This window comes from Ahaetulla prasina, chromosome 4 (genome assembly GCF_028640845.1).
Source record: "Ahaetulla prasina isolate Xishuangbanna chromosome 4, ASM2864084v1, whole genome shotgun sequence".
In the NCBI taxonomy this organism is placed as follows: Eukaryota; Metazoa; Chordata; class Lepidosauria; order Squamata; family Colubridae; genus Ahaetulla; species Ahaetulla prasina.
In genome coordinates this window covers 147,649,123-147,672,789 of record NC_080542.1, presented here as the reverse complement: position 1 = coordinate 147,672,789, position 23,667 = coordinate 147,649,123, and the positions used below count along the sequence as shown (strand labels likewise).

Sequence of the window (23,667 nt, the reverse complement as noted above, 5' to 3'; positions counted from 1 at the left end):
TACCTTATAAAGGATGGAAGGCTGAGTCAACCTTGGGCCTGGTGGGACTTGAACCTGCAGTAATTGCAAGCAGCTGCTGTTAATAACAGACAGACTTAGTCTGCTGAGCCACCAGAGGCCCCTCCTTCCTCCTCCCCCTCCCTCTCCTCCTCCTCCTCTTCCTCTTCCACCTTCCCCTTTCTTGTACCAAAAAACAACAACACCCGGATGCCCTCTTTTCAGTCTTAAAGCCAAAGTAGTCGACAGCTGCGAGGCCAGGACCCTGAAAGGACCCCCGAGACCCTGAATTTTTCCTTCTGGAGAACAGGGAAGGCTTGTCTGATATCCTGCCTCCAACCTGGGTTGCCGCGCTTTTCCTCCCTGGCATCTGTTCTGCCTTCCCTTCCAACCTGGCGCCCCTTCCTCGTGCTGGGTCCTGCGATTCCCAGGTCTGGAGGGCGCCCATTTGCAGATGGCTGCCTCGATTCAGGCAGGTCTCTAGGGCAGGGGTCTGCAAATTTGGCTCCTTTAAGACTTGTGGATTTCAGCTCCCAGAGTTCCTCAGCCAGTTTTGCTTCAGTTTTGCTGGCTGAGGAATTCTGGGAGTTAAAGTCCACAAGTCTTAAAGGAGCCAAGTTTGCAGACCCCTGCTCTAGGGGAACAAGCCTGGCTGAGCCTTCTGTTGGGGACCCCAGTGGACAGGGGACGTCTAGCACTTTCATCCCCTTCTTATCTCTCATGACGGTTCCCTCCTCTCCTCTCTCTAGTGGAAGACAAAGTGAAGGAACAACTGGAGGCAGCTAAGCCGGAGCTGATCATCGAAGAAGTGGTAAGGCCTTTCTCGCATAAAACCAGTAACGTCCTTTTACTGAAAAGCGGCTCTTTAAGAAGGAGGGGCTTCCTCATTAACCACCCCTTTGTTTTCATCCCATGTAGGACCTGGCAAATCTCGCCCCCAGGAAGCCTGACTGGTGAGTAGGAACATTTACCTCCACGAACAGGACAGCCAAAATTGGCTTTTTAAAGGCCTCCCCAATTTCCTGAGTTTGCTCTGTGGCGCTTGGTGCTCTTCGTGTGCATTCAATTACATTGATTCATTGTTGAACAGGAATTCTCTCGACTGCTATTCAGCACCTCCTAGAACAGTGATGGTTAACCTTTTCTGGACCGAGTGCCCAAAGCATGCGCCCAAACCCCCCAAATGCAATCTGTGCACCCCCTGTACATGCGCGCACCCCCCCAACTGTGTCCCACTCTCCCACATGCGCGCACAGCCCCCCACATGCGCCACACGCCCTGCACATGTGCGACAAAGACCTGACGACCAGCTGGCCAGCGGGAGGTGCAGGCACATGCTCAGCGGAGCTGAACTAGGGCGATGGCTCACGTGCCCACAGAGAGGGCACTGCATGTCACATGTGGCAGATGTACCATAGGTTCGCCATCACGGTCCTAGGAGTTAGAGAAGAGCATTATCGAAGGGCAGGGGCATTCACTTGTGTTCTTCCCACTCTTCTCCAATTAGAGGAGAGCTGTGCGTAGGATGTCGCTCTGAGCTAAATTGGCATTTAAAGATTGTATAGCTGATAGGGAATACCAGAGTGGAAGGGAACCTTGGAGGTCTTCTAGTCCAACCCCCCACCCCCTGCGGAGTTTTGATTTACTTCATTTCTTTCCTTCTCTCATTCCCCAGGGACCTGAAGCGGGATGTTGCCAAAAAACTGGAAAAATTGGAAAAACGGACCCAGAGGGCCATCGCCGAGCTGATCCGTGAGTCTGATCTGTGGGGTAGAAACGTAGTGCCCAAGTCATTTGTTATTCCCCCCCAATAAAGTCCTAAAGGCACTGGACTTTCTGGTTTTTCTTTGAAGACCTTTCGCGTCTCACCCAAGAAGCTTCTTCAGCTCTGACCGGATGGTGGGGAATGGAAGGATTTATACTCCTTGCAGACAGCTGGTCATTTGCATCTTTTTAGAGAGCCTTGAAGCCACTTGGAGGTTTATCTTTGTCCTCAGGGTCACACCTGAGCAATGCAAAGTAGTGCAGATCTGTAAGTTGGGGAAACAAAACAACCACTTCACAAATGTGTGGTGCAACATAGGAGAACAAACCCATGCAGCAGATCTTTTGAAGATGGCAAAGGCCACATTTTGGACACAGAGGGCCGCTGGTTTGAAAGAGGGGTCAAAGAAGCCATCTATGTCAAAATTTAACAGCCCTCCCTCCACAGAGGGGCGGATACGACATCATCTATCTCCAGTCTACAACAGGGTCCTTTCAGCAGTTCCAAGAAGGCTCCACACCCATTTGCACCACTCAGGTATGACCCTGAGGACACAGATAAAACCTCCAAGCTGCCCCAACGACCCTCTAAAAGGATGCAAATGTCCAGCTGTTTGCAAGGAACATAAACCCTTCCATTTCCCTCCCTCCAATCAGAGCTGAAGAAGCTCCTTGGATGGGAAGCAAAACATCTTCAAAGGAAAACAAAAAATGTCCAGTTGCCTCCTGAAAAAAAAGGACCTTTGGGACAACCATGATCCAACCATGATCTGGAAAATGGAGAATCTTCACAAACATTCCCCTCCCCCCCCAAAATAAAGCAATTATGCAAACGATCCAAGTCCATTTGTTCAGGGACACCTCATGGCTCAAATTCTACGTCCAACCAGCCCTCCTTCCCATCCAGCATTGACACTCGTTCCTCCTTTACCCTTTTCCGAGTCTTTGGATATTTCTACCCCGTGATGCAGATAGTCCTCGACTTACGGCTGTAACGGAGCCTGCCCATTATGGTGGTAAAGCAGGACACCAAGTGACCAGACCCGTTTTTTATGACCTTTTGTTGCAGCAAAGACAATTATCATAACGCAAACACTGTAGTATATTATATGTGTTTTTGCCAAAATGCTGGTTTTCAGCGAAATTGTCATAAACAGAGATCACGTGACTCCAGGGGGCTGCAAACAGCCACAAATGCGGTTCACTGGGGTATGATGGGGAGGTGTAGCTATTAGAACTTCGGAACAGGGGTTGTAAGTTCAGAAGTCCTTGACGTACGACCGCAATCGAGCCCAAAATTTCCATTGCTGAGCAAGACAGTTGTTAAGTAAGTCTCCCCCCCCATTTTTTGAACTTTCCACCATTGTTAAGTGATTCAACTTAAACCTAAGTTACCGCCGTTGTAGTCACCCGGTTGTTAAGTGAACCGGGTGCTCGTTGGAAGGTCGCAAAAGGAAGTCACGTGCTCCCAGGACCATCGTAAATACAAGTCAGTTGCCAAGCGTTTGAATTTTGATCAAGTGACCCTGTGGATGCTGCAGTGGTCACAAGTATGAAAAAACCGGTCATAAGTCACTGTTTTCAGTGCCGTTGTAGCTTCAGACGGTCACTAAAATGAGCTGTTGTAAGTCAAGGACTCCCTCTTTCAGGAAATTTGTGGCTGGTTGTCCGGTTCTTTCGGTAGGGATGAATGAACCTCTTGATGGAAAATCGGAGTTTCCTGGATGCATCGAAGGGCTGCATCTCCAAGGTGGGCCTCCAGGGCTTTGGTGGCCCTTCGACCTTCCATGGTCCCCATCCGCTTCTTTCTCTCTTCTCGCAGGAGAACGGCTGAAAGGCCAGGAGGAAGAGTTGGCCTCGGCCGTCGATTCGGCCAAGCAGCAGGACAGCGACTCGGATTGAGGCGCTTTCCAGAAAAAAAGTTCATCAAAAGAAGGATCTTCCGCCCGGGAACCCTGGGAGACCTTCATGAGAACATCGCCTCGTGGTGGATCCGAGCTCCCCGAACCAACAGGGAGGCCCTTCATCCCCACAAAAATCACGTTTGTTGCAAAAAAACAACACCCCCCCCCTCCGGCTTTCTGCAAACACGCCTCTCGCTCCCCAAAACTGGTGCCTTTCACATGGGGAGAAGAGAGGAGATTCTTGAGTCTCTTGGCTGCTACCTCTCCTTCCTCCTGGGACCTGGAGTGACTTTTCCAACGCCAGAGGTCGGCTACAAAACCCTGGCAAAAATCCGCTGAGCAAAGATGGGGATGATTTGCTCCGGACCGTGCATTGCTCTTCGGTGTGACTTGCTAAGCGGATTTTTTTTTTAGTTTTATTTTTTCAAATGTTTTCGGTTTTTAAATTATTTCCAAAGTTCAAATACAGAATAAACGGGGGGGGGGGGGGGAAAGCAACAAGCTAAGCAGTACCAGACAGAATAATTTTTTTTAAAAAAACAGATACAACGAAAGAAAAATGTAAAATATATCAGTCAGACCAACAATTGTGTTGAATTTCTCATTATTATTTTTTTAAACCAGTGTTTCTCAACCTCACTCACTTTGAAGAGGTGAGGACTTCAACTCCCAGAATTCCCCAAATAGTTTACAGCTGGCTGGGGAATTCCGGGAATTGAAGTCCGCACCTCTTCAAAGTGAGTGAGGTTGAGAAACACTTTTAAAAGCAACAAGCTGCCAGGTGGTTGTTTTTTTTGGCTTTGCCTCCAAAACCCCAACCTGCAATGTGTGTGTATATATGTGTATGTGTGTTTGTGTGTGTGCGTGTGCCCCTTAAAAAGCCATGTTGTGTTCCCCTGCTGCCTTTTCAACCGTGATTGTGATGATGCTTGTTCAAGGACCGATCGTACTTTTTTACACTTTAAATAACTCCTACCTGCCATTCAGTTTTCCTGCATATCAAATACAGAAGAAATCTTTTTAAAAGTTGCATGTGTCCTTCCCGCCTTACGGGAAAGAGATTATTTTACAAATTTCTAGGTTTTTTCCTGTCTGTTGTGACCTCGAAAATGTATGTGACACACCAGGCTGATCGGTGCAGAGGCAGTTTAGTCTTTTTTTAAAAAAAAATATTAAAATGTTCTCCAAGCGATTTGCAATTGTCTCATCTGAGCTGTCCAATCTTGTCCCTTGAGTTTGGCTGAATCGGAAAATACAGAATTTTGAATCTTTTTTCTGGTTTTTTTTTTTTCTCTTCTTTTTGGCTGCATGGATGGTTCACAATTGACCTGTGAAGTCGTCAGTCTTTCACAGATCGTCCTTGACTTTCAACCACAACAGAACCCCAAGTTCCTGTTGCTAAGTGAGGCAGTTGTTAAGTGAGTTTGCCTCATTTGGTGACCCTTCTTGCCACAGTTGTTAAGTTAGTCACACGGTTGGGCTTCCTCCATTGACTCTGCTTGTCAGGAGATCATGTGAGCCACCGTCATAAATATGTGTCAGTTGCCAAGCATCCAAATTTTGATCACGTGACCATTAGGGATGCAGCAACAGTTGGTCGTAAGTGTGAAAAATGGTCGTAAGTCACTTTTTTCAGTGCCGTTTGGTCACTAAACAAATGGTTGTAAATCAAGGATTACATCGTATTTACTTACTCTTTTCCTTCTTCTTTTTTAAAAAAAATTAATTTCATTTTTTGCTATTTCTTGTTTTCCTAGGGATTTTTTTTTCTTTTTCACAGAGTTTTAGCCTTATTTAACTAATAGTTAAAATGTGAGATAAGCACAATCTGGTCTCAGGTGCCTACAAAATCTTTCTGCGATTCTCACCCAGGATAATCTCCTTGGAGAACAGAAATTGGGAAAAAAGGCCCCAGCATAGCTGCATTTTCCTCTGGTTTAAACTGAGTTTAGGTCATCCTCGACTTACAACAGGTCCTTTAGTGACAGTTCGCAGTTACAACGCCACTGAAAAAAGACTTAACGACCGTTTTTCATAGTTACGACAGTTGAATCATCTCCATTATCACATGATCAGAATTCAGGCACTTGGTAACTGACTCATATTTATGACGGTTGCAGTGTCCTAGGGTCCCATGATCCCCTTTGCGACCTTCTGACAAACAAAATTAATGAGAAGCCCGATTCGCTTAAGGACCATGTGACTAATTTAACAGCTGCAGCGATTCGCTTAACGGCTGGCAGGGACGGTTTAGCTCACGCTGGTAAAAGCCTGTTATTAAGAACACAGTAGCCTGCAATTACTGCAGGTTCGAGCCCGGCCCAAGGTTGACTCAGCCTTCCATCCTTTATAAGGTAGGTAAAATGAGGACCCAGATTGTTGGGGGGGCAATAAGTTGACTTTGTAAAAAATATACAAATAGAATGAGACTATTGCCTTATACACTGTAAGCCGCCCTGAGTCTTCGGAGAAGGGCGGGGTATAAATGTAAACAAAAACAAAAAAATGGGGCAAAATTCACTTAAGAAATGTCTCGCTTAAGCACATAAATTTTGGCCTCAATATGTGGCCGTAAATCGAGTTATACCCGTGTTATATTTCAAAACATGCTTGGCGTATCTTCAAAACTGGTAATTCGGATATTGGCCAACCCGGAGGAGTGATTTAACTTCTGAATGGGAGTTGTTTTTCGTTTTGCCTCTGGGATTTTGAGTGTTAAGAAACAACACCTTGCCCACACCCTCGTGGCAATCCCCTTACCCGCTTCATTTTTTCCCCCAGTGCATGCGCTGACTAAACGAACAGTCATAAGTCAAGGACTGCCTATAATGCTTTGGACAGGCAATCAGGCCCTGGTTTGTTTTACCCAGCCACCTTGAGAGTGTTTCATTTCAGGTATTTAAATGGGCAGGAAGGTCTAAGGTTTAGAAAGGCTGGGGTTTTTATAATGAGCTGGGTTAACAACTCGGGGTAGAACAATCCCTGTTGTGTACACCACAAAATGCACTGGAGTTAAATGTGGTACTCGCGCTTTCTCAACAACCCCGAGAAAATATTTGCTTCCTCCAGAAAGGAAACCTTGCCTGGAGGGTTGTGTGAGTTTACACACGGGAAGGAGAGGCAGGAAGGAGTGTACTATTCAGCAGGGGTCTCCAACCTTGGTCCCTTTAAGACTTGTGGACTTCAACTCCCAGAGTTCCTCAGCCAGCTTTGATGGCTGAGGGACTCTGGGAGTTGAAGTCCACAAGTCTTAAAAGGACCAAGGTTGGAGACCCCTGCTATACAGGTAGTCCTTGGCTCACGGCCACAATTTAGCCCAAATTTTCTGCTGCTAAGCAAGACATTGGTTAACATCTTGGTTACCTAGCTAATCGTGGTTTGCCTTCCAAGGAACCAAGGCAGAATCAACTTTCAACTGCAGTCAAGACTTTCTATCGCTAAGCAGGGCGGTCATTAAGTGAGTCACACCTGATTTTACGACCCTGTTTCTCCCCCCCTTCGTTATGTGAGTCACCGCACTTGTTAAGTGAGTCACACGGTTGCTAAATGAATCCAGCTTTCTCCCATCAACTTCGCTTTGCCTGAAGCCAGCTGGGACGGCCGCCAATGGTGATCCTGTCACCCGGCAACCGTCATGAAGGCGAGCCAGTTGCCAAGCATCCGAATTTTGACGGTGTGGCCCCTGGATGTTGCCACCATCATAAATACATGCTAGTTCCCAAGCTAGTCCCATAGTTTTGAACTCATGATCTTGGGGCTGCAGAGACGGTTGTAAGCGCAAGGATTGGTCGTAAGTCACTTTTTCAGCAATGTGGCTTCAAGTGGTCACTAAAAGAATGGTTGTAAGTTGAGGACTACCTGTGAGGCCACCAAAAGCATTCAGATGATCATAACATCACAAGATGTTTTCTAAGAAAAACCACAGGTGTCCTTTTCATGTCATCAGGGTTCAACCTACGACACGTCGGATGTTAGCTCTGCTTACTCAACAAACCCTGTTTCACCAGGAAACTTCGTCCCAAGTTTCCGTCGTGAATGTTGACCTAATTCCCGCTTCCTCTCCTCTAACCAAAGGATGGTTAGAGAAGATGGATACCACCACATCCTCATCTTCCCGCTGAGATGTTACAGTCCAATGTTCTCCTCCATCTCCCTTTCTTCGAGTTCTTGGAGGTCCCAAAGAACGAGATCCAGATCAGGGCGGAGACGGATTAGGAGAAGTCAAAAACAAGTTTCGGCATGGCCATGTTTCGCAAACAATGATTCGTCGGCTTGGATGTCGTAACACCAGGGTGGAGTGTTCTGAAGACAGATCCTGAGTCATTCTTGTAGGCCAGAAGGTAGCTGGAGATAATAGATTGCGACATTTTGCGTGCAAAGTTCTTTCCGGTCGACCAACCCATGGGATCGGGCAAATCCATAAATGTGTGAGAAACACTGAGAAGAGACTCACAACTGCGATCCGGGAACGCGGTGGGTTTCATCCAGGATTAGGAGAAAACCATGAAGGCTTCTTGGCTCGGCTTGCTGGTGTTGGCCAGCTTCTTGCTTCTCCTGACGGCCCACTCTGAAGGGGCCCCACCTGTTTCTCCAGCACCCGAGGAGGTCGCATCCCATTCTGACCATCTGCCGGTAAGTATGGACCACTTTTGTCATCTGGGGTTGATTTTATTAGAAGTTCAACAAAAGTTAGGGCTTCTGGTGGCTCAACGGACTAAGTCTGTCTGTTATTAATACAGCTGCTTGCAATTACTGCAAGTTCAAGCCCCACCAGGCCCAAGGTCGACTCAGCCTTCCATCCTTTATAAGGTAGGTAAAATGAGGACCCAGATTGTTGGGGGCAATAAGTTGACTTTGTATATAATATACAAATGGATGAAGACCATTGCATGACATAGTGTAAGCCGCCCTGAGTCTTCGGAGAAGGGCAGGATATAAATTCTAATTCTAATTCTAATTCTAATAATAATAATAATAATAATAATAATAATAATAATAATAATAATTAAAAAAAAAGTTGTGTGTTAGAAGAAAGAAAAAATGAGGAAAAGAAAATAAGGCGGTGGGTGTGAAACAGCTGCCCTACCAGGAATGGTCTCGCTTTAGAAAGGGTGAAAAAAAATAGACTGCAAATAAAGGTAGTGCTCCACTTATGACCAAAATTGAGCTCTGTTGTTAAGTGAGACAATAAGTGAGTTTTGCCCCATGTTACGACCTCCTTGCCACAGTTGTTCAATATTTCAACCGTTTGTCTGAAATGGTATCGTGTTGCCTGCAGGGGCTTGGACTAGATCAGGAGTCACCAACCTTTCAGACCTCCGGGACCACTAAATTCATAATTTTAAATCCTGTGGACCACTAATATGATCTACTTGATGAGCAGCTGGGTGGGCGTGGCTAGGTGGTCATGTGACTGGATGGGTATCGCCAACTCCTCGCCTCCCCGTCCGGGCTCCTTATGGCGCCAACAGGAAGCAGTCCTTGGAGCTAAGCAGCCACCCCGAGAAAGAATTGGCAAAACAGCTCAGATCAAATTGGATCTGACCAAGAAAGAGGCTCAGCAGAAGCACCTCACTGAGGACTAGGAGCATAGGCTTTCCAAGCAGAAGGAAGACCTGTGGGAGTGCAAGGCCAGGTATAGGCACCTGGAGGCTCAGTGGGCTGAGATGGTCAGCCAGTTCCAGGCCATGATGCAATCCCACTGGAATGAGACCCTCCGGTTCTTTGCCACCAGCGACACTTCCCTCCAGCCTTCTCCCAAAGCCCCACACCAGGAGGTCTGAAGCAGACCCCAAGTCGGAATTTCTGACCCTCTCTGACCCACACAAGAAGACCCCGAAGTGGGAGACTCTCTGCAGCAACACAAGTGTTCATTGCACGTATCTGGCCCAGGGGCCATAGTTCGAGGACCCCTAATTTAGTGCAATATAAAAAAGGCAATTTTTCTGAGGACCACCAAAATTTTCTTGCGGACCACCAATGGTCCACAGATCACCAGTTGGTGACGGCTGGTCTAGAAGACCTCCAAGGTCTCTTCCAACTCCTATTCTATTCTATTCTATTCTATTCTATTCTATTCTATTCTATTCTATTCTATTCTATTCTATTCTATTCTATTCTATTATCATTCTATTCTATTCTACTCTTTTATATTCTATATTCTATTCTATTCTATTCTATTCTATTCTATTCTATTCTTCTAATTCAGGTAGTCCCCGACTTACAACAGTTCGTTTAGTGACCGTTAAAAGTTACAACGGCACTGAAAAAAGCGACTTATGACCGTTTTCACAGTTACGAGTCCTTTGCAGCATCCCCATGATCCTGTGATCAAAATTCGGACACTTGGCAAGTGACTCATACTTACGACCGTTGTTGTGTCACCGGGTCACGTGATCCCAATTTGCAACCTTCTGACAAGCAATGGGGAAGCTGGGTTCACATAACAGCTGGGTTACTAATTTACCAGCCGCAGTGATTCACTTAACAGCTGAGGCAAGAAAGGTCGTAAAACGAGGCAAAACTCACTTAACGAATGTCTCACTTAACAACGCAAATTTGGGCTGAATTGCGGTCTAACCCTCAACTTACGACCACAATGGAGTATTTATGATGCTTGCAGTGTCCCAGGGTCACACGATCCCCTTTTGTGACCTTCTGACAAGCAATGGGGAAGCCAGATTCACTTAACAACCGGGCGACCAGAATTTCCATGGTTAAGCAAGGGGGTTGTTAAGTGAGTCGCATCCAATTTTGCAGCCTCATTGCCACGGTTTTTAGACAACCTCTGCAGTTGTTAAGTGAATCACTGCCATTAAGCAAGTCCAGCTCCCTCCATTGACTCTTGCTTGTCGGAAGCCAGCTGGGAAGATCAGGCGCCCCCAAGGCATCACAACCTCCATAAATACACTGTGGTTGCCAAGCTCCCAAAATTTCAATCATGTCATTATGTACAACAGTCATTAAGTGTGAAAAATGGCCATAAGTCACTTTTGTCAGTGCCGCTGTAACTTCGAACAATTGCTCAATGGGCGTTCATAAGTTACGAGCTTGTAAATTATGCAGAAAAATTATTTGTTTTCTTGCAAACTCCGTGCCTGCTTGTCACAGAGCAAAACATCTGGAAATTTAATTTAACCTGCCCCCCCTCTTTTTTTTTGGTTTGTCTTAAGAAGAAAACCAGCTTTTTTTTTTCTTTTTTTAACTTTCTCACCCCAATTTGGTAAAAAAAATAAAATAAATTCCTCTCTTTTTGACTTCTCTCTTGTTTTCTCCTGTGCAGATGGAAGCGTCCGCCATCTCCAAAGCTTGGTGGAAGAAATTTATCCGGGAAAGTCGGAGCCAGAAGCAGCCGAAGACCCCCAGACCTGGAGTCTTCAGCCCCTTAGGCGGCAACGATCCAAAATAATGGGTGCCAGGGGATACTCCCACAATGCATTGCCATCCGGCTTGCATATCGCTGGGATGGACTCCATCTTTTTGCGTCGCGCCTCTGATCGGCTTTGGAGTTTTGCAAGTGCAAAAAGATTTCTAATGTGCATGTGCTAGTCTCCCACAACCTGGACTGGTGTGTGTGGGTGGGTGTGGGTGTGTTAGGATGGACCAATCCAATAGCTCCTTTCCTCACACCAGATACCATGGTGGACCACGTCTTCCTTCTCCTTGGGCGATTACTTCAACATTTGATTCGTCTTTTTCAACAGCGATAAATTCTGTTTCTCTGGTTCTGGTTTGATATACCGGTAGTCCTCTACTTACAACTGTTCATTTACTGACTGTTCAAAGTTACAATGGCGCCGGAAAGAAGTGAGTCATGACCAGTCCTCGCACTTACGACAGCATCTCCACGTACACAAGATCAGAATTTGGCTCCTTGGCAACTGGAATATATTTTTGATGGGTTGCGGCGTCTGGGATCAAGGGATAGATTTTGCTACCTTCCCAGTTGGCTTCTGGGAAGCCAAGCCAATGGGGGAAGCCGGATTCACTTAACGGCCACGTGATTCACTTAACAACTGTACTGATTCCCTTAACAACCAGGGCAAAAAAGTTGTAAAAGTTGGGCCTGACTCACTTAAATCCTGCTTAACAAGAGAAATTCCCAGTTGCGGTCATAAGTCAAGGACTACCTGGATGGGAGTGAACCCAAAGTGGGGTAGAAAAAGACATTCTTTTCAGTGCCAAACAGTCACTAAACAGTCACTAAACGAATGGTTGTAACTTGAGGACTACCTATTTCCAGATTTGGATATTATGAGCTCATTGGCTGCTGTAAGAAGTGTGGACTTCAAACGGAGATGGTGGTCTGTCAATGTGATATGTAAATAAATAAAATTTATGAAGGTTATTTGTTCCATGTTATACCTTCAGCTGTCTTTAGTTTTCTTCTTTTCACCTTTACACAAAGATAATAATTCTGCTTTAACTGTTGACTGTCCCAGCCGACATGCTTTAACAGGGCAGGACTTCCTCTCCCAGAATCCCCCAGCCAACATGCTTTAAGGGAGCAGAACTACCATTCCCAGAATCCCCCAGCCGACATGCCTTAAGAGTGGAAGACTTCAACTCCCAGAATCCCCCAGCTGACTATGCTTTAAGAGGGGAGGACTTCCACTCCCAGAATCCCCCAGTCGACATATTGGATGGAGAAATCTGGATGTTAAACTCCACCTATCCTATTCAGGGACATCCTCCATCCATGGTTCCTGGGGAATCCCGGGAGTTGAGGTCCACACATCTTAAACGGCCCTCCACACATTTGCCTTTCCTTTGCTGTGCAACTTTTCTGTCAATCATTCTGGCTGGATGCCTCTGAAGAGCTGAGCCAGGGGGGAGCTTGGCTCTTCCTCTGCAGTTCAACAGGTGCAGCGGGTGTGACATGCTGGGAAAGTTGAGAAACTCTTCTAAAAAGTCAGTTAAAAAAGGAGAAAGACCCCGTTTTATGCCCCCAACCAAAACTGGCAGGTGTTGTGCCAATCCCCCCGCCCCAATATCGTCAGTTAAACCTCCAGCTTCCTCAATTCCCACGGGGGTGGGGGGGGGGAAACTGAGTCCATTTCCTCCTGTCTGGAGTTCCATTTTCTTCTTCCTGCCCCCCAGTTCGGAGGGCAGCCGGGGGGGGTGGGGGGGGAAGGGAACTTCCTTCCCTTTTTTAAGGAGGCCTCCAGATCGTCTCTTGAGCCTTCCTTCATTCCTTCTCCTCCACTTTCCTGGGAAGACGCGTCTCCCACCGTCCCTGAGGGGCTGCATTTCTGACTGCGGGGATTATGTGGGGCGTGTGGGTGCTGCTGGCAATGCTGCTGGTGCTGAGCACGGCTGGGACCCTGCCGGGGACGTCCCAACCTGAGGTCTCACGAGGAGGAGAGGGCGACCCAGAGCTTCCTATCGGAGGACCTATGCCGGTGAGCATACCTGGCAGGATTCGATCTCGCAGCCCTGACCTGCTTTGCCCATTTTGGGCACTGTTCAGAAGTGATTTCCCCGACGCAGGTTGAGTTTTGCGCATTCAGCCTGGAAGGATGGGGGTCCTTTTCCCGGCCTCCCCAAAAGATGGAAAGTTGGCGTGAAAATTAGCAGAGAATGGTGGTTTGCTCGTGCGATGCATTTTACCTGGTTTACAGAAGCCCAGCATCTGAACTTGCACAACCGTTGGGCTGAATCCTGGCTAGAGGGTTAATTGGTCTGGTCTATAAAGGTGGCAAAGGTTCCCGACTTACGACCACAATTTGAGGCCGAAGTTTCTGTGGCTAAGCGAGACAACAGTGGTGTGAGATTTGCTCCATTTTATGACCTTTCCTGCCCCAGTTGTTCAGTGAATCCCCGCGGTTGTTAAGCAAATAGCACCGTTGTTAAATGAATCTGGCTTCCCATGGACTTTGTGGTCAGAGGGTCGCAAAAGGGAATCACGTAATCCTGGGACGTTGCAACCGTCATAAATAGGAGTCAGTTCCAAGCGGTTGAATGTTGATCAGGTGAATTTGGTGATGCTGCAACGGTCGTAAGTGAGAAAAATGGTCGTAAGTCACTTTTTTCAGTGCCGTTGTAACTTTGAACAGTCACTAAATGTTGTAAGTGAAGAACTGCCTGTAATTGCTTGGCCAAAAGGCCCCTAGTGGGTTTTTTTTTTTTTTTTTTACAAATTGAGTAATTTATCTCCAAATTGAGGAGGGGTCTTTAAGAACGGGAGCTTGGCTCTTCCCAACCTATCACGGGAGGGGGCTGGACTAGAAGACCTCCAAGGTCCCTTCCAACTCTCTTATTCTTCTTTTCCAGGTTCTGATTTTCCCCAGACCTACAGTGAGGAGGCCCTGCAGTTATTACCGATGGGTGAATGGCAAAAAAGTTTATTTCACCCGTCCAGGATGTTTCTCATTGTTGAGCATTGGAAGGATCGGCTAGGAGGGTCCCTGCTACGATTGTAGGGTCTTGCGGCAGTCATCACATGCTCTGGTGACCCCGTGACACAAGGACTAAGACGAGCTCCATCCTCCTACCACGGTGTGTCATTGTGTGCCTGGCATTTTGCAAAGAAAATAAATCTTTTGCATATATACATATATATATATATTCATGTGTGGGTTGTAATTTGCCGTCCCGGTTAGTCAAGCGTCCTCCGTGTTCTGTGTTCGCGTCCTGACACTAATGTCAGTCCTCGACGTACGACCACAATTGAGCCCTGAAGTTCTCTTGTTAATCGAGACACTTGTTCTGGGGGTTTTGCCCCTATTTTACGACCTCTCTTGCGCCAGTTGTTAAATGAACAACTGTAAGGATTCGCTTAACAAGAAATGTAAAATGGGGCATGACTCATTTTAAAACTGTCTTGCTTAGCGACAGATATTTTGGGCTGAATTATGGTCATAAGTTGAGGTCTATCTGTAATTGTCTCCCCTTTTTTTTTAATCAAACAGAAAGGCAGAGAGAGATAATTTTATAATTAAGGTATAAACATTCCCCGTTTATATTTTAATTATAAGATATAATTAATGCACTTTATGGGAAAATGTGGAGTGTCTACCAGTATGTGCTAAATTCCCAATTTTCTTATTCTTCAACCAGTTTTTGGGTCCAAAGCAAAGCAAAATCTTTGCTCAATTTGTATGAAATTTTCTGACGAAAAGAATAGAATCTTTCTAGGAAAATAAAAGAGAGTTTCAAGACTCCTTTGGCCACTAGAGGGCAGCAGACGCCCAGCGCAAGATCCATTCTCCTTTTCCCTTTGGAGACCTGGGCTGCTGATCTTTACAAATGGCTGCACTACAAAACCCATCCTCCTCCACCCTTGGTATTAGAGAGTGGGGTAGCTAGAGATTAGGATTCTGCCACATCTGGAGAATGTCAGAAGCTACGTTTCTTTCTGCTTGCTTTTAAGATAAATGGAGGGGCTGCTGTAAACCATGGTTTAACCACAATTGGCAGACTTCACATGGGGAGGTTAAAGACAAAGAGTTTTTTTTCCTTCCTTCCTTCCTTCCTTCCTTCCTTCCTTCCTTCCTTCCTTCCTTCCTTCCTTCCTTCCTTCCTTCCTTCCTTCCTTCCTTCCTTCCTTCCTTCCTTTCTCTCTCTCCCTATTTCTTTCCCTCTCTTTCTCTCTCTCCCTTTCTTCCCCTCCCTTTCTCCCTCCCTCCCTTCCGTCTTTCCTTTCCTAACTTCTTCTTTTTTCTTCCCTTCTGTTCCAAAGTGACAGACGAACAGTCCTCACACTTATGACCAAGACAGCATTACCCAGGGTCACATGATCAACATTTGTGGGCTTGGCAACTGGCAAGTGTTTGTGATGGTCGCAGCATCCTGTGGTCACACGATCTCCTTTTGCGACCTTGCCTGCCACTTTCCCACCAGCCAAGTCAATGGAGGGGGGGGAGCTGCATTTGCTTAATGGCCACGTGATTCACTTAACAACTACACTGATTCACTGAACAACCAGGGCAAAAAAGTTGTAAAAGTTGGGCCTGACTCACTTAAATCCTGCTTAACAAGAGAAATTCCCAGTTCCAGTCGTAAGTCGAGGATTACCTGGACTAGATGGGATGGGAGGCAACCCGAAGTGGGGTAGAAAAAGACATTCTCTTTTAAGTGCCGAACAGTCACTAAACGAATGGTTGTAACTTGAGGACTACCTATTTCCAGATTTGGATATTATGAGGTCAGTTTCTCAAATCTGGCTTATGTAAGAAGTGTGGACTTCAAATGGAGATGGTGGTCTGTCAATGGGATATGTAAATAAATAAAATTTATGAAGGTTATTTGTTCCATGTTATACCTTCAGCTGTCTTTAGTTTTCTTCTTTTCACTTGGACACAAAGATAATCTTGGACTTCAGTAAAGCATTTGATAAAGTAGACCATAACCTACTACTAGATAAAGTAGAAAAATGTGGGTTAGACAGCACCACCACCAGATGGATTCGTAACTGGCTGACCAACCGCACTCAACGTGTAGTCCTCAACGGAACTACATCCACATGGAGGGAAGTATGCAGTGGAGTACCCCAAGGCTCTGTTTGAGGCCCAGGACTCTTCAACATCTTCATCAATGACTTGGACGAGGGGATAGATGGGAAACTCATCAAATTTGCAGATGACACCAAGCTGGCAGGAATAGCCAACACTCCAGAAGATAGGCTCAAGTTACCGAAGGATCTTGACAGACTTGAACATTGGGCGCTATCTAACAAAAAGAAATTCAACAGTGAAAAAGGTAAGGTTCTACATTTAGGCCAAAAAAAACCCCAAAATGCACAAGTACCGTATATGTGGTACCTTGCTCAATAGTAGTACCTGTGAGAGGGATCTTGGAGTCCTAGTGGACAACCATTTAGATATGAGCCAGCCGTGTGCAGCAGCTGCTAAAAAAGCCAACACAGTTCTGGGCTGCATAAACAGAGGGATAGAATCAAGATCACGTGAAGTGTTAATACCACTTTATAATGCCTTGGTAAGGCCACACTTGGAATATTGCATCCAGTTTTGGTCGCCACGATGTAAAAAAGATGTTGAGACTCTAGAAAGAGTGCAGAGAAGAGCAACAAAGATGATTAGGGGACTGGAGGCTAAAACATATGAAGAACGGTTGCAGGAACTGGGTATGTCTAGTTTAATGAAAAGAAGGACTAGGGGAGACATGATAGCAGTGTTCCAATATCTCAGGGGCTGCCACAAAGAAGAGGGAGTCAAACTATTCTCCAAAGCACCTGAGGGTAGAACAAGAAGCAATGGGTGGAAACTGATCAAGGAAAGAAGCAACTTAGAACTAAGGAGAAATTTCCTGACAGAACAATTAATAAGTGGAACAACTTGCCTGCAGAAGTTGTGAATGCTCCAACACTGGAAATTTTAAAGAAAATGTTGGATAACCATCTGACTGAGATGGTGTAGGGTTTCCTGCCTGGGCAGGGGGTTGGACTAGAAGGCCTCCAAGGTCCCTTCCAACTGTGTTGTTATATTATATTATAATAATTTTGCTTTAACTGTTGACTGTCCCAGCCAACATGCTTTAAGGGAGCAGGACTACCATTCCCAGAATCCCCCAGCCGACATGCTTTAAGAGTGGAAGATTTCAACTCCCAGAATCCCCCAGTCGACATATTGGATGGAGAAATCTGGATGTTAAACTCCACCTATCCTATTCAGGGACATCCTCCATCCATGGTTCCTGGGGAATCCTGGGAGTTGAAGTCCACACATCTTAAACGGCCCTCCACACATTTGCCTTTCCTTTGCTGTGCAACCTTTCTGTCAATCATTCTGGCTGGATGCCTCTGAAGAGCTGAGCCAGGGGGGAGCTTGGCTCTTCCTCCGCAGTTCAACAGGTGCAGCGGGCATGACATGCTGGGAAAGTTGAGAAACTCTTCTAAAAAGTCAGTTAAAAAAGGAGAAAGACCCCGTTTTATGCCCCCAACCAAAACTGGCAGGTGTTGTGCCAATCCCCCCGCCCCAATATCGTCAGTTAAACCTCCAGCTTCCTTAATTCTCACGGGGGGGGGGGAACTGAGTCCATTTCCTCCTGTCTGGAGTTCCATTTTCCTCTTCCTGCCCCCCAGCTCGGAGGGCAGCCGGTGGGGGGGGGACTTCCTTCCCCTTTTTTAAGGAGGCCTCCAGATCTTCTCTTGAACCTTCCTTCATTCCTTCTCCTCCACCTTCCCAGGAAGACGCGTCTCCCACCGTCCCTGAGGGGCTGCATTTCTGACTGCGGGGATTATGTGGGGCGTCTGGGTGCTGCTGGCAATGCTGCTGGTGCTGAGCACGGCTGGGACCCTGCCGGGGACGTCCCAACCTGGGGTCTCACGAGGAGGAGAGGGCGACCCAGAGCTTCCTATCGGAGGACCTATGCCGGTGAGCGTACCTGGCACGATTCGATCTCGCAGCCCTGACCTGCTTTGCCCATTTTGGGCGCTGTTCAGAAGTGATTTCCCTGACGCAGGTTGAGTTTTGCACATTCAGCCTGGAAGGATGGGAAGTTGGCGTGAGAATAAGCAGAGAATGGTGGTTTGCTCGTGCGATGCATTTAACCTGGTTTACGGAAGCTCAGCATCTGAGCTTGTACAATCGTTGGGCTGTACAGGGTTAATTGGTTTGGTCTATAAAGATGGCAAAGGTTCCCAACTTACGACCACAATTTGAGGCCGAAGTTTCTGTGGCTAAACGAGACAATGGTGGTGTGATATTTGCTCCATTTTATGACCTTTTCTGCCCCAGTTGTCACTTCAAACGGTCACTAAACGTTGTAAGTCAAGAACTGCCTGTAATTGCTTGGCCAAAAGGCCCCTAGTGGTTTTTGGTTTTGGTTTTTTTTTACAAATTGAGTAATTTATCTCCAAATTGAGGAGGGGTCTTTAAGAACGGGAGCTTGGCTCTTCCCAACCTATCACGGCAGGGGGCTGGACTAGATGACCTCCAAGGTCCCTTCCAACTCTCTTATTCTTCTTTTCCAGGTTCTGATTTTCCCCAGACCTACAGTGAGGAGGTCTTGCCGTTATTACCGATGGGTGAATGGCAAAAAAGTTTATTTTACCCGTCCAGGATGTTTCTCAATCTTGCGCATTCGAAGGATCGACTAGGAGGGTCCCTGCTACGATTGTAGGGTCTTGCGGTAGTCATCACATGCTCTGGTGACTCCATGACACAAGGACTGCGAGCTCCATCCTCCTGCCACGGTGTGTGTCATTGTGTGCCTGGCATTTTGCAAAGAAAATAAATCTTTTGCATGTATACATATTCATGTGTGGGTAGTAATTTGCCATCCTGGTTAGTCAAGTGGCCTCTGAGTTCTGTGTTTGAGTTCTGGCACTTACAGCAGTCCTCAACATACGTCCACAATTGAGCCGCGAATTGAGACAGTTTTTCCGTGAGTTTTGCCCCTATTTTACGGGCAAAATAGTGAGTGGGGTAGCTAGAGATTCAGGCTTTCTGCTCGCTTTAAAGATAAATGGAGAGGCTTCTTTAAACCATGGTTTAACCACAATTGGCAGACTTCACATGGGGAGGTTAAAGACAAAGAGTTTTCTTCCTTTCTTTTCTTTTTCTCTCTCCCTATTTCTTTCCCTCTCTCTCTCTCCCTTTCTTCTCCTCCCTTTCTCCCTCCCTCCCTCCCTCCCGTCTTTCCTTTCCTCACTTCTTCTTTTTTCTTCCCTTCCTTTCCAAAGTGACTGACGACCAGTCCTCACACTTATGACCAAGACAGCATTACGCAGGGTCACAGGATCAAAATTAGTGGGCTTGGCAACTGGCAAGTGTTTGTGATGGTCGCAGCATCCTGTGGTCACACGATCTCCTTTTGCGACCTTGCCTGCCACTTTCCCACAAGCCAAGTCAATGGAGGGGGGTGGGGGAGAGCTGCATTTGCTTAATGGCCACGTGATTCACTTAACAACTACACTGATTCACTGAACAACCAGGGCAGAAGAGGCATAAAATCAGACATGGCTGGTTTAGCGACTGCCTTGCTTAGCGATGGACATTCAGGCTCCAGTTGTGCTCGTAAGTCAAGGACTTTCTGTGCATGGATAAATAATATGCCAAATCAGATTATGGATTCAACCCTTTGTGGTATTTGCTCATTCTTCTTAAACACCAATACAGCAGAGGGTCTGTGTTCAAATGACACCCTTACCCACCAAAGATGGATGGCAAAATTAGCAAATGGTAGGAAAGCAGCTCCTGGTTTTCAGCTCATTAATTAACGGATGGATTTAGGCAGTCCTCAATTTATAAACACAATTGAGCTGGAGATTTATGTTTGCTAAGCGAGGCAGCTGGTAAATGAGTTTTGCCCTACTTTGTGACCTTCCCTGCCAGAGTTGTTAAGAGAATCCTTGCGGTCATTAAGTTAGTCACACGGTTGTTAAACGAACCTGGTTTCCCCATTGACTTTGCTCATTGGAAGGTCGCAAAAGGGGATCACGTGACCCCAGGACACTGCGGCCGTCATAAATACGGGTCAGTTGCCAATTATTTAAATTTTGAACACATAATCGCAAGAATGCTGCAACGGTTGTAAAACATTGCATCCCTTTCAAGTAAAGCTGTCAAAAGCCAGGGTTTTCAGCGCCGTTGTAACTTTGAATGGTCACTAAATGAACTGTTGTAAGTCAAGGACTACCTGTACTTAATTTGTATGCTATTCATTCCCAAAGACTCGGAGTAGCTAAAAGCAAATAATACCTCGCAGGCAACCGCCACCTTCCAAATCAATCCGGAGCCTCAAAAATAAGAAATAAACTCCATTTGCAAAATTAATAAACGCACAACATTATTCACTCCCGTTGTGGGTGTCGTGTACAATCTGCCAAGCTACTGCACAAAAATGACTTACAAATGGACCAGAATTGCACACAGATGCTTTCTCGGTGGGAGTCTGCCGAGAGAAATTACAGTTTGAAGAAATATTAATTGTGTTGAAAAATATCGCAGTTTTCCAGTGAATACGATAAATGGCTTTCGATGCACATTTGCTGCAGAGGCACAAAATCTGCACAGAGGCAAAAACATAGCTAGTCCTCCATTTACGACCGTTCGTTTAGTGACCAAAGATACAACATCATTGAAAAAAAAGGCGCTTTTTCACCCTTACAACGGTTGCAACTTCCCCATGGTCATGTGAACAAAATCCAGATGCTTGACAACTGACTCATACTTACGACGGTCGCAGGACCGTCACGCAAGGTCACGTGATCCCCTTTTTGTGATCTTCTGAAAAAAGCCAATTCAATATTCACTTAACAACCATGTGACTAACTTATCAACTGCAGCGATTCACTTAACAACGGTGTCATGATGAGAGGTTGTAAAATGGGGCAAAACTCACTTAACCAGTGTCTCATTTAGCAACAGACGTTTTGGGCTCCATTGCAGTTGTAAGTCGAGGACTGCCTATATTCCAATCAATTTGTGGAAAACTTACCACGGCTTCTTAAACTCCACTTTTTTTAAAAAAAATAGAACGAAGGACGAGGTTTTGATCCCAGAGTGGTGGCTTCCATGTTGACTTTTTTGCCTTCCAGCAGGTAAAAGAAGCAGAAAATAAAGATCCCAGTTTGATTCATATTCTTGTATGCGTAAACTGAAATTAAACGCAGCTAAAATGATTGCTAGGCAGGTTGATGTAATTAGCAGAGGAGACTGTAATCCGATTTAGCAGCAATGATCAATATTCAATGCCAGTAATTAAACAAATCGTATTTCATTTAAATCAAATTAATATTATTAATGTGATGCATGTGGGAAAAAAAAAAACAGGCTTGTTGACTGTAGGATCAGAAGGCGCTCTTGAGCCTTGAGCCTTTGCCCCCATATCTGAGGACCCCCTTGGTGGGATGAGACGAAAATGTCACCCATGGCTGTCACATTTCTCTCAAGTCCTGAAAGATTGTTCCCGGATTTGGGTGGACTTCAACTCCCAGAATTCCCCAGGTAGAATGCTTTAAGAGGGGAGCACTACAATTCCCACAATCCCTCAGCCAGCATGCTTTAAGAAAGGTGAACTCCAACTCCCAGAATCCCCCAGCCAGCATGCTTTAAAAGGGGAGGAGTTCAATTTCCCACAATCCCCCAGCCAACTATGCTTTAAGAAGGGTGGACTCCAGCTCCCAGAATCCCCCAGCCGACATGCTTTAAGAGGGGAGGACTTCCATTCTCAGAATCCCTATGTTGTAAGGGGTGGTGGTGGACCAACTCCCAGAATTCCCCAGGCAGAATGCTTTAAGAAAGGTGAACTCCAACTCCCAGAATCCCCCAGCCTGCATGCTTTAAAAGGGGAGGAGTTCAATTTCCCACAATCCCCCAGCCAGCATGCTTTAAGAAGGGTGGACTCCAACTCCCAGAATCCCCTAGCCAACTATGCTTTAAGAAGGGTGGACTCCAGCTCCCAGAATCCCCCAGCCGACATGCTTTAAAAGGGGAAGACTTCCATTCCCAGAATCCCTATGCTGTAAGGGGTGGGTGGGTGGACCAACTCCCAGAATCCCCCAGGCAGAATGCTTTAAGAGGGGTGGACTCCAACTCCCAGAATCCCCCAGCCTGCATGCTTTAAAAGGGGAGGAGTTCAATTTCCCACAATCCCCCAGCCAGACTCCCAGAATTGGTGGCTCCATCATGGTTTGTCTTCCTCCCACTGTCCCTTGAACCCGGCCCTGGGAGAAAGGAGGTTTATTGACCGGAGACCAGTTGACTTGACATCTGATGGTTAGCCCAAAAATTCTCCCCCAATAGAGAATTTGAAAGCAGCATATAGATTTTTTTTTTTCTTGTTTGACCAGCCAGGCTGGGTTGTTCCACCGTCGCCTCTTTTAACCTTCCCTTCCAACCACAAATGTTGGCCGGAGGCGTTTCATTTCAGTCACGCTCCGTGTGAAAAAGATAGAAAGACTTTTTTTTGAACCCTGGCAGGGATGTTCTTGCAAAACTACACAACAGAGAACTGTTAGGAACCGTGCGTGTGAGGTTTGGCTAGAGTTAAGCTTGGTTAGGGGGCTATTTTAGGGGTGAGGGGCTTGGTGAGTTGTGAACATGGTTTGTTTGGTCACCTGCACTAAGCTAACGAAGTGGGTTGATGTGATTCTCGCAGTGTTTTTTCCTTTTTTGAAAAATCAAGCAGAGAGGAAAATGAAATACAGCGAAGTATGTAAAAAATAATAATAAAATAATATGAATTAAGTAAAATAAAATGCAATTAAGCAAATGAGTGAAAGCATAAGAAAAATAATATAAAGCAATGAAGTAAAATAAAATAATAAAATAAGGTAAAGTGAGTAAAATTATATAAACTGAGATAAAGTAATTAAGTACTGTAAAAAAAATAGAATCGGACGAAATCAGGTAAAGTAAGTAAAATAAAGTCAGGTAAAGTAATTAAACAAAGAAAAATAAAATAATAAAAGTAAAATGAAATAAAGGCAGATAAAATAATTTAGTTAAGTAAAATAAAATAATAAAGTAAAATAAAGTATAAGAAAAGAAAAATAAAATATAGTAGGTAAAATGAAGTAAAATAAACTGAGATAAAATAATTAAATATAGTAAAAAACAGAATTGGACGAAATAAGGTAAAGTAAGTAAATAAAATAAGATAAGATAAAGTAAATAAAATATAGTAAAATATTAAGCAAAGAAAAGTAAAATAAAATAATGATATAAAGTAAGATAAAATAAAGCAATTAATTAAAATAAAATAATAAAATAAGGTAAAATAAATAAAGTAAGTAATTAAGATGAAATAAAATATATAAGTGAAGTAAAGTAAAAATAACATAATAAAACAAAGCAACAAATAAAATGTAGGTAATCCTCAATTTACGACCACAATTGAACCCAAAATGTTGCTAAGCGATATAGCTGTTAAATGAAATTTTGCCCCATTTTACAACCTTCCTTGCCACAGTTGTTAAGTGAATCACTGCAGTTAAGTTAGTTGCCCGGTCGTTAAGTGAATTTGTCTTCCCCATTCACTTTGCTCGTCAGAACGATGCGAACCGGTAGTAAACATTAGTAGAACCCACTCCTGATAT

The 23,667-nt window shown here is 45.3% G+C and overlaps 1 protein-coding gene across 1 annotated transcript in view; it reads left to right on the top strand.

The window, feature by feature from the left end:
* Positions 1 to 4,857, top strand: part of CCDC12 (coiled-coil domain containing 12) — a 28,972-nt gene extending 24,115 nt beyond the window's left edge. Inside the window, exons 4-7 of the mRNA XM_058179997.1 lie at positions 747 to 808; positions 916 to 950; positions 1,673 to 1,749; positions 3,584 to 4,857. Coding sequence (XP_058035980.1) covers positions 747 to 808; positions 916 to 950; positions 1,673 to 1,749; positions 3,584 to 3,663 — 254 coding nt within the window. The 3' untranslated portion in view covers positions 3,664 to 4,857. The remainder of the gene's footprint in view (positions 1 to 746; positions 809 to 915; positions 951 to 1,672; positions 1,750 to 3,583) is intronic.
* Positions 4,858 to 23,667: the final 18,810 nt, after the last annotated feature.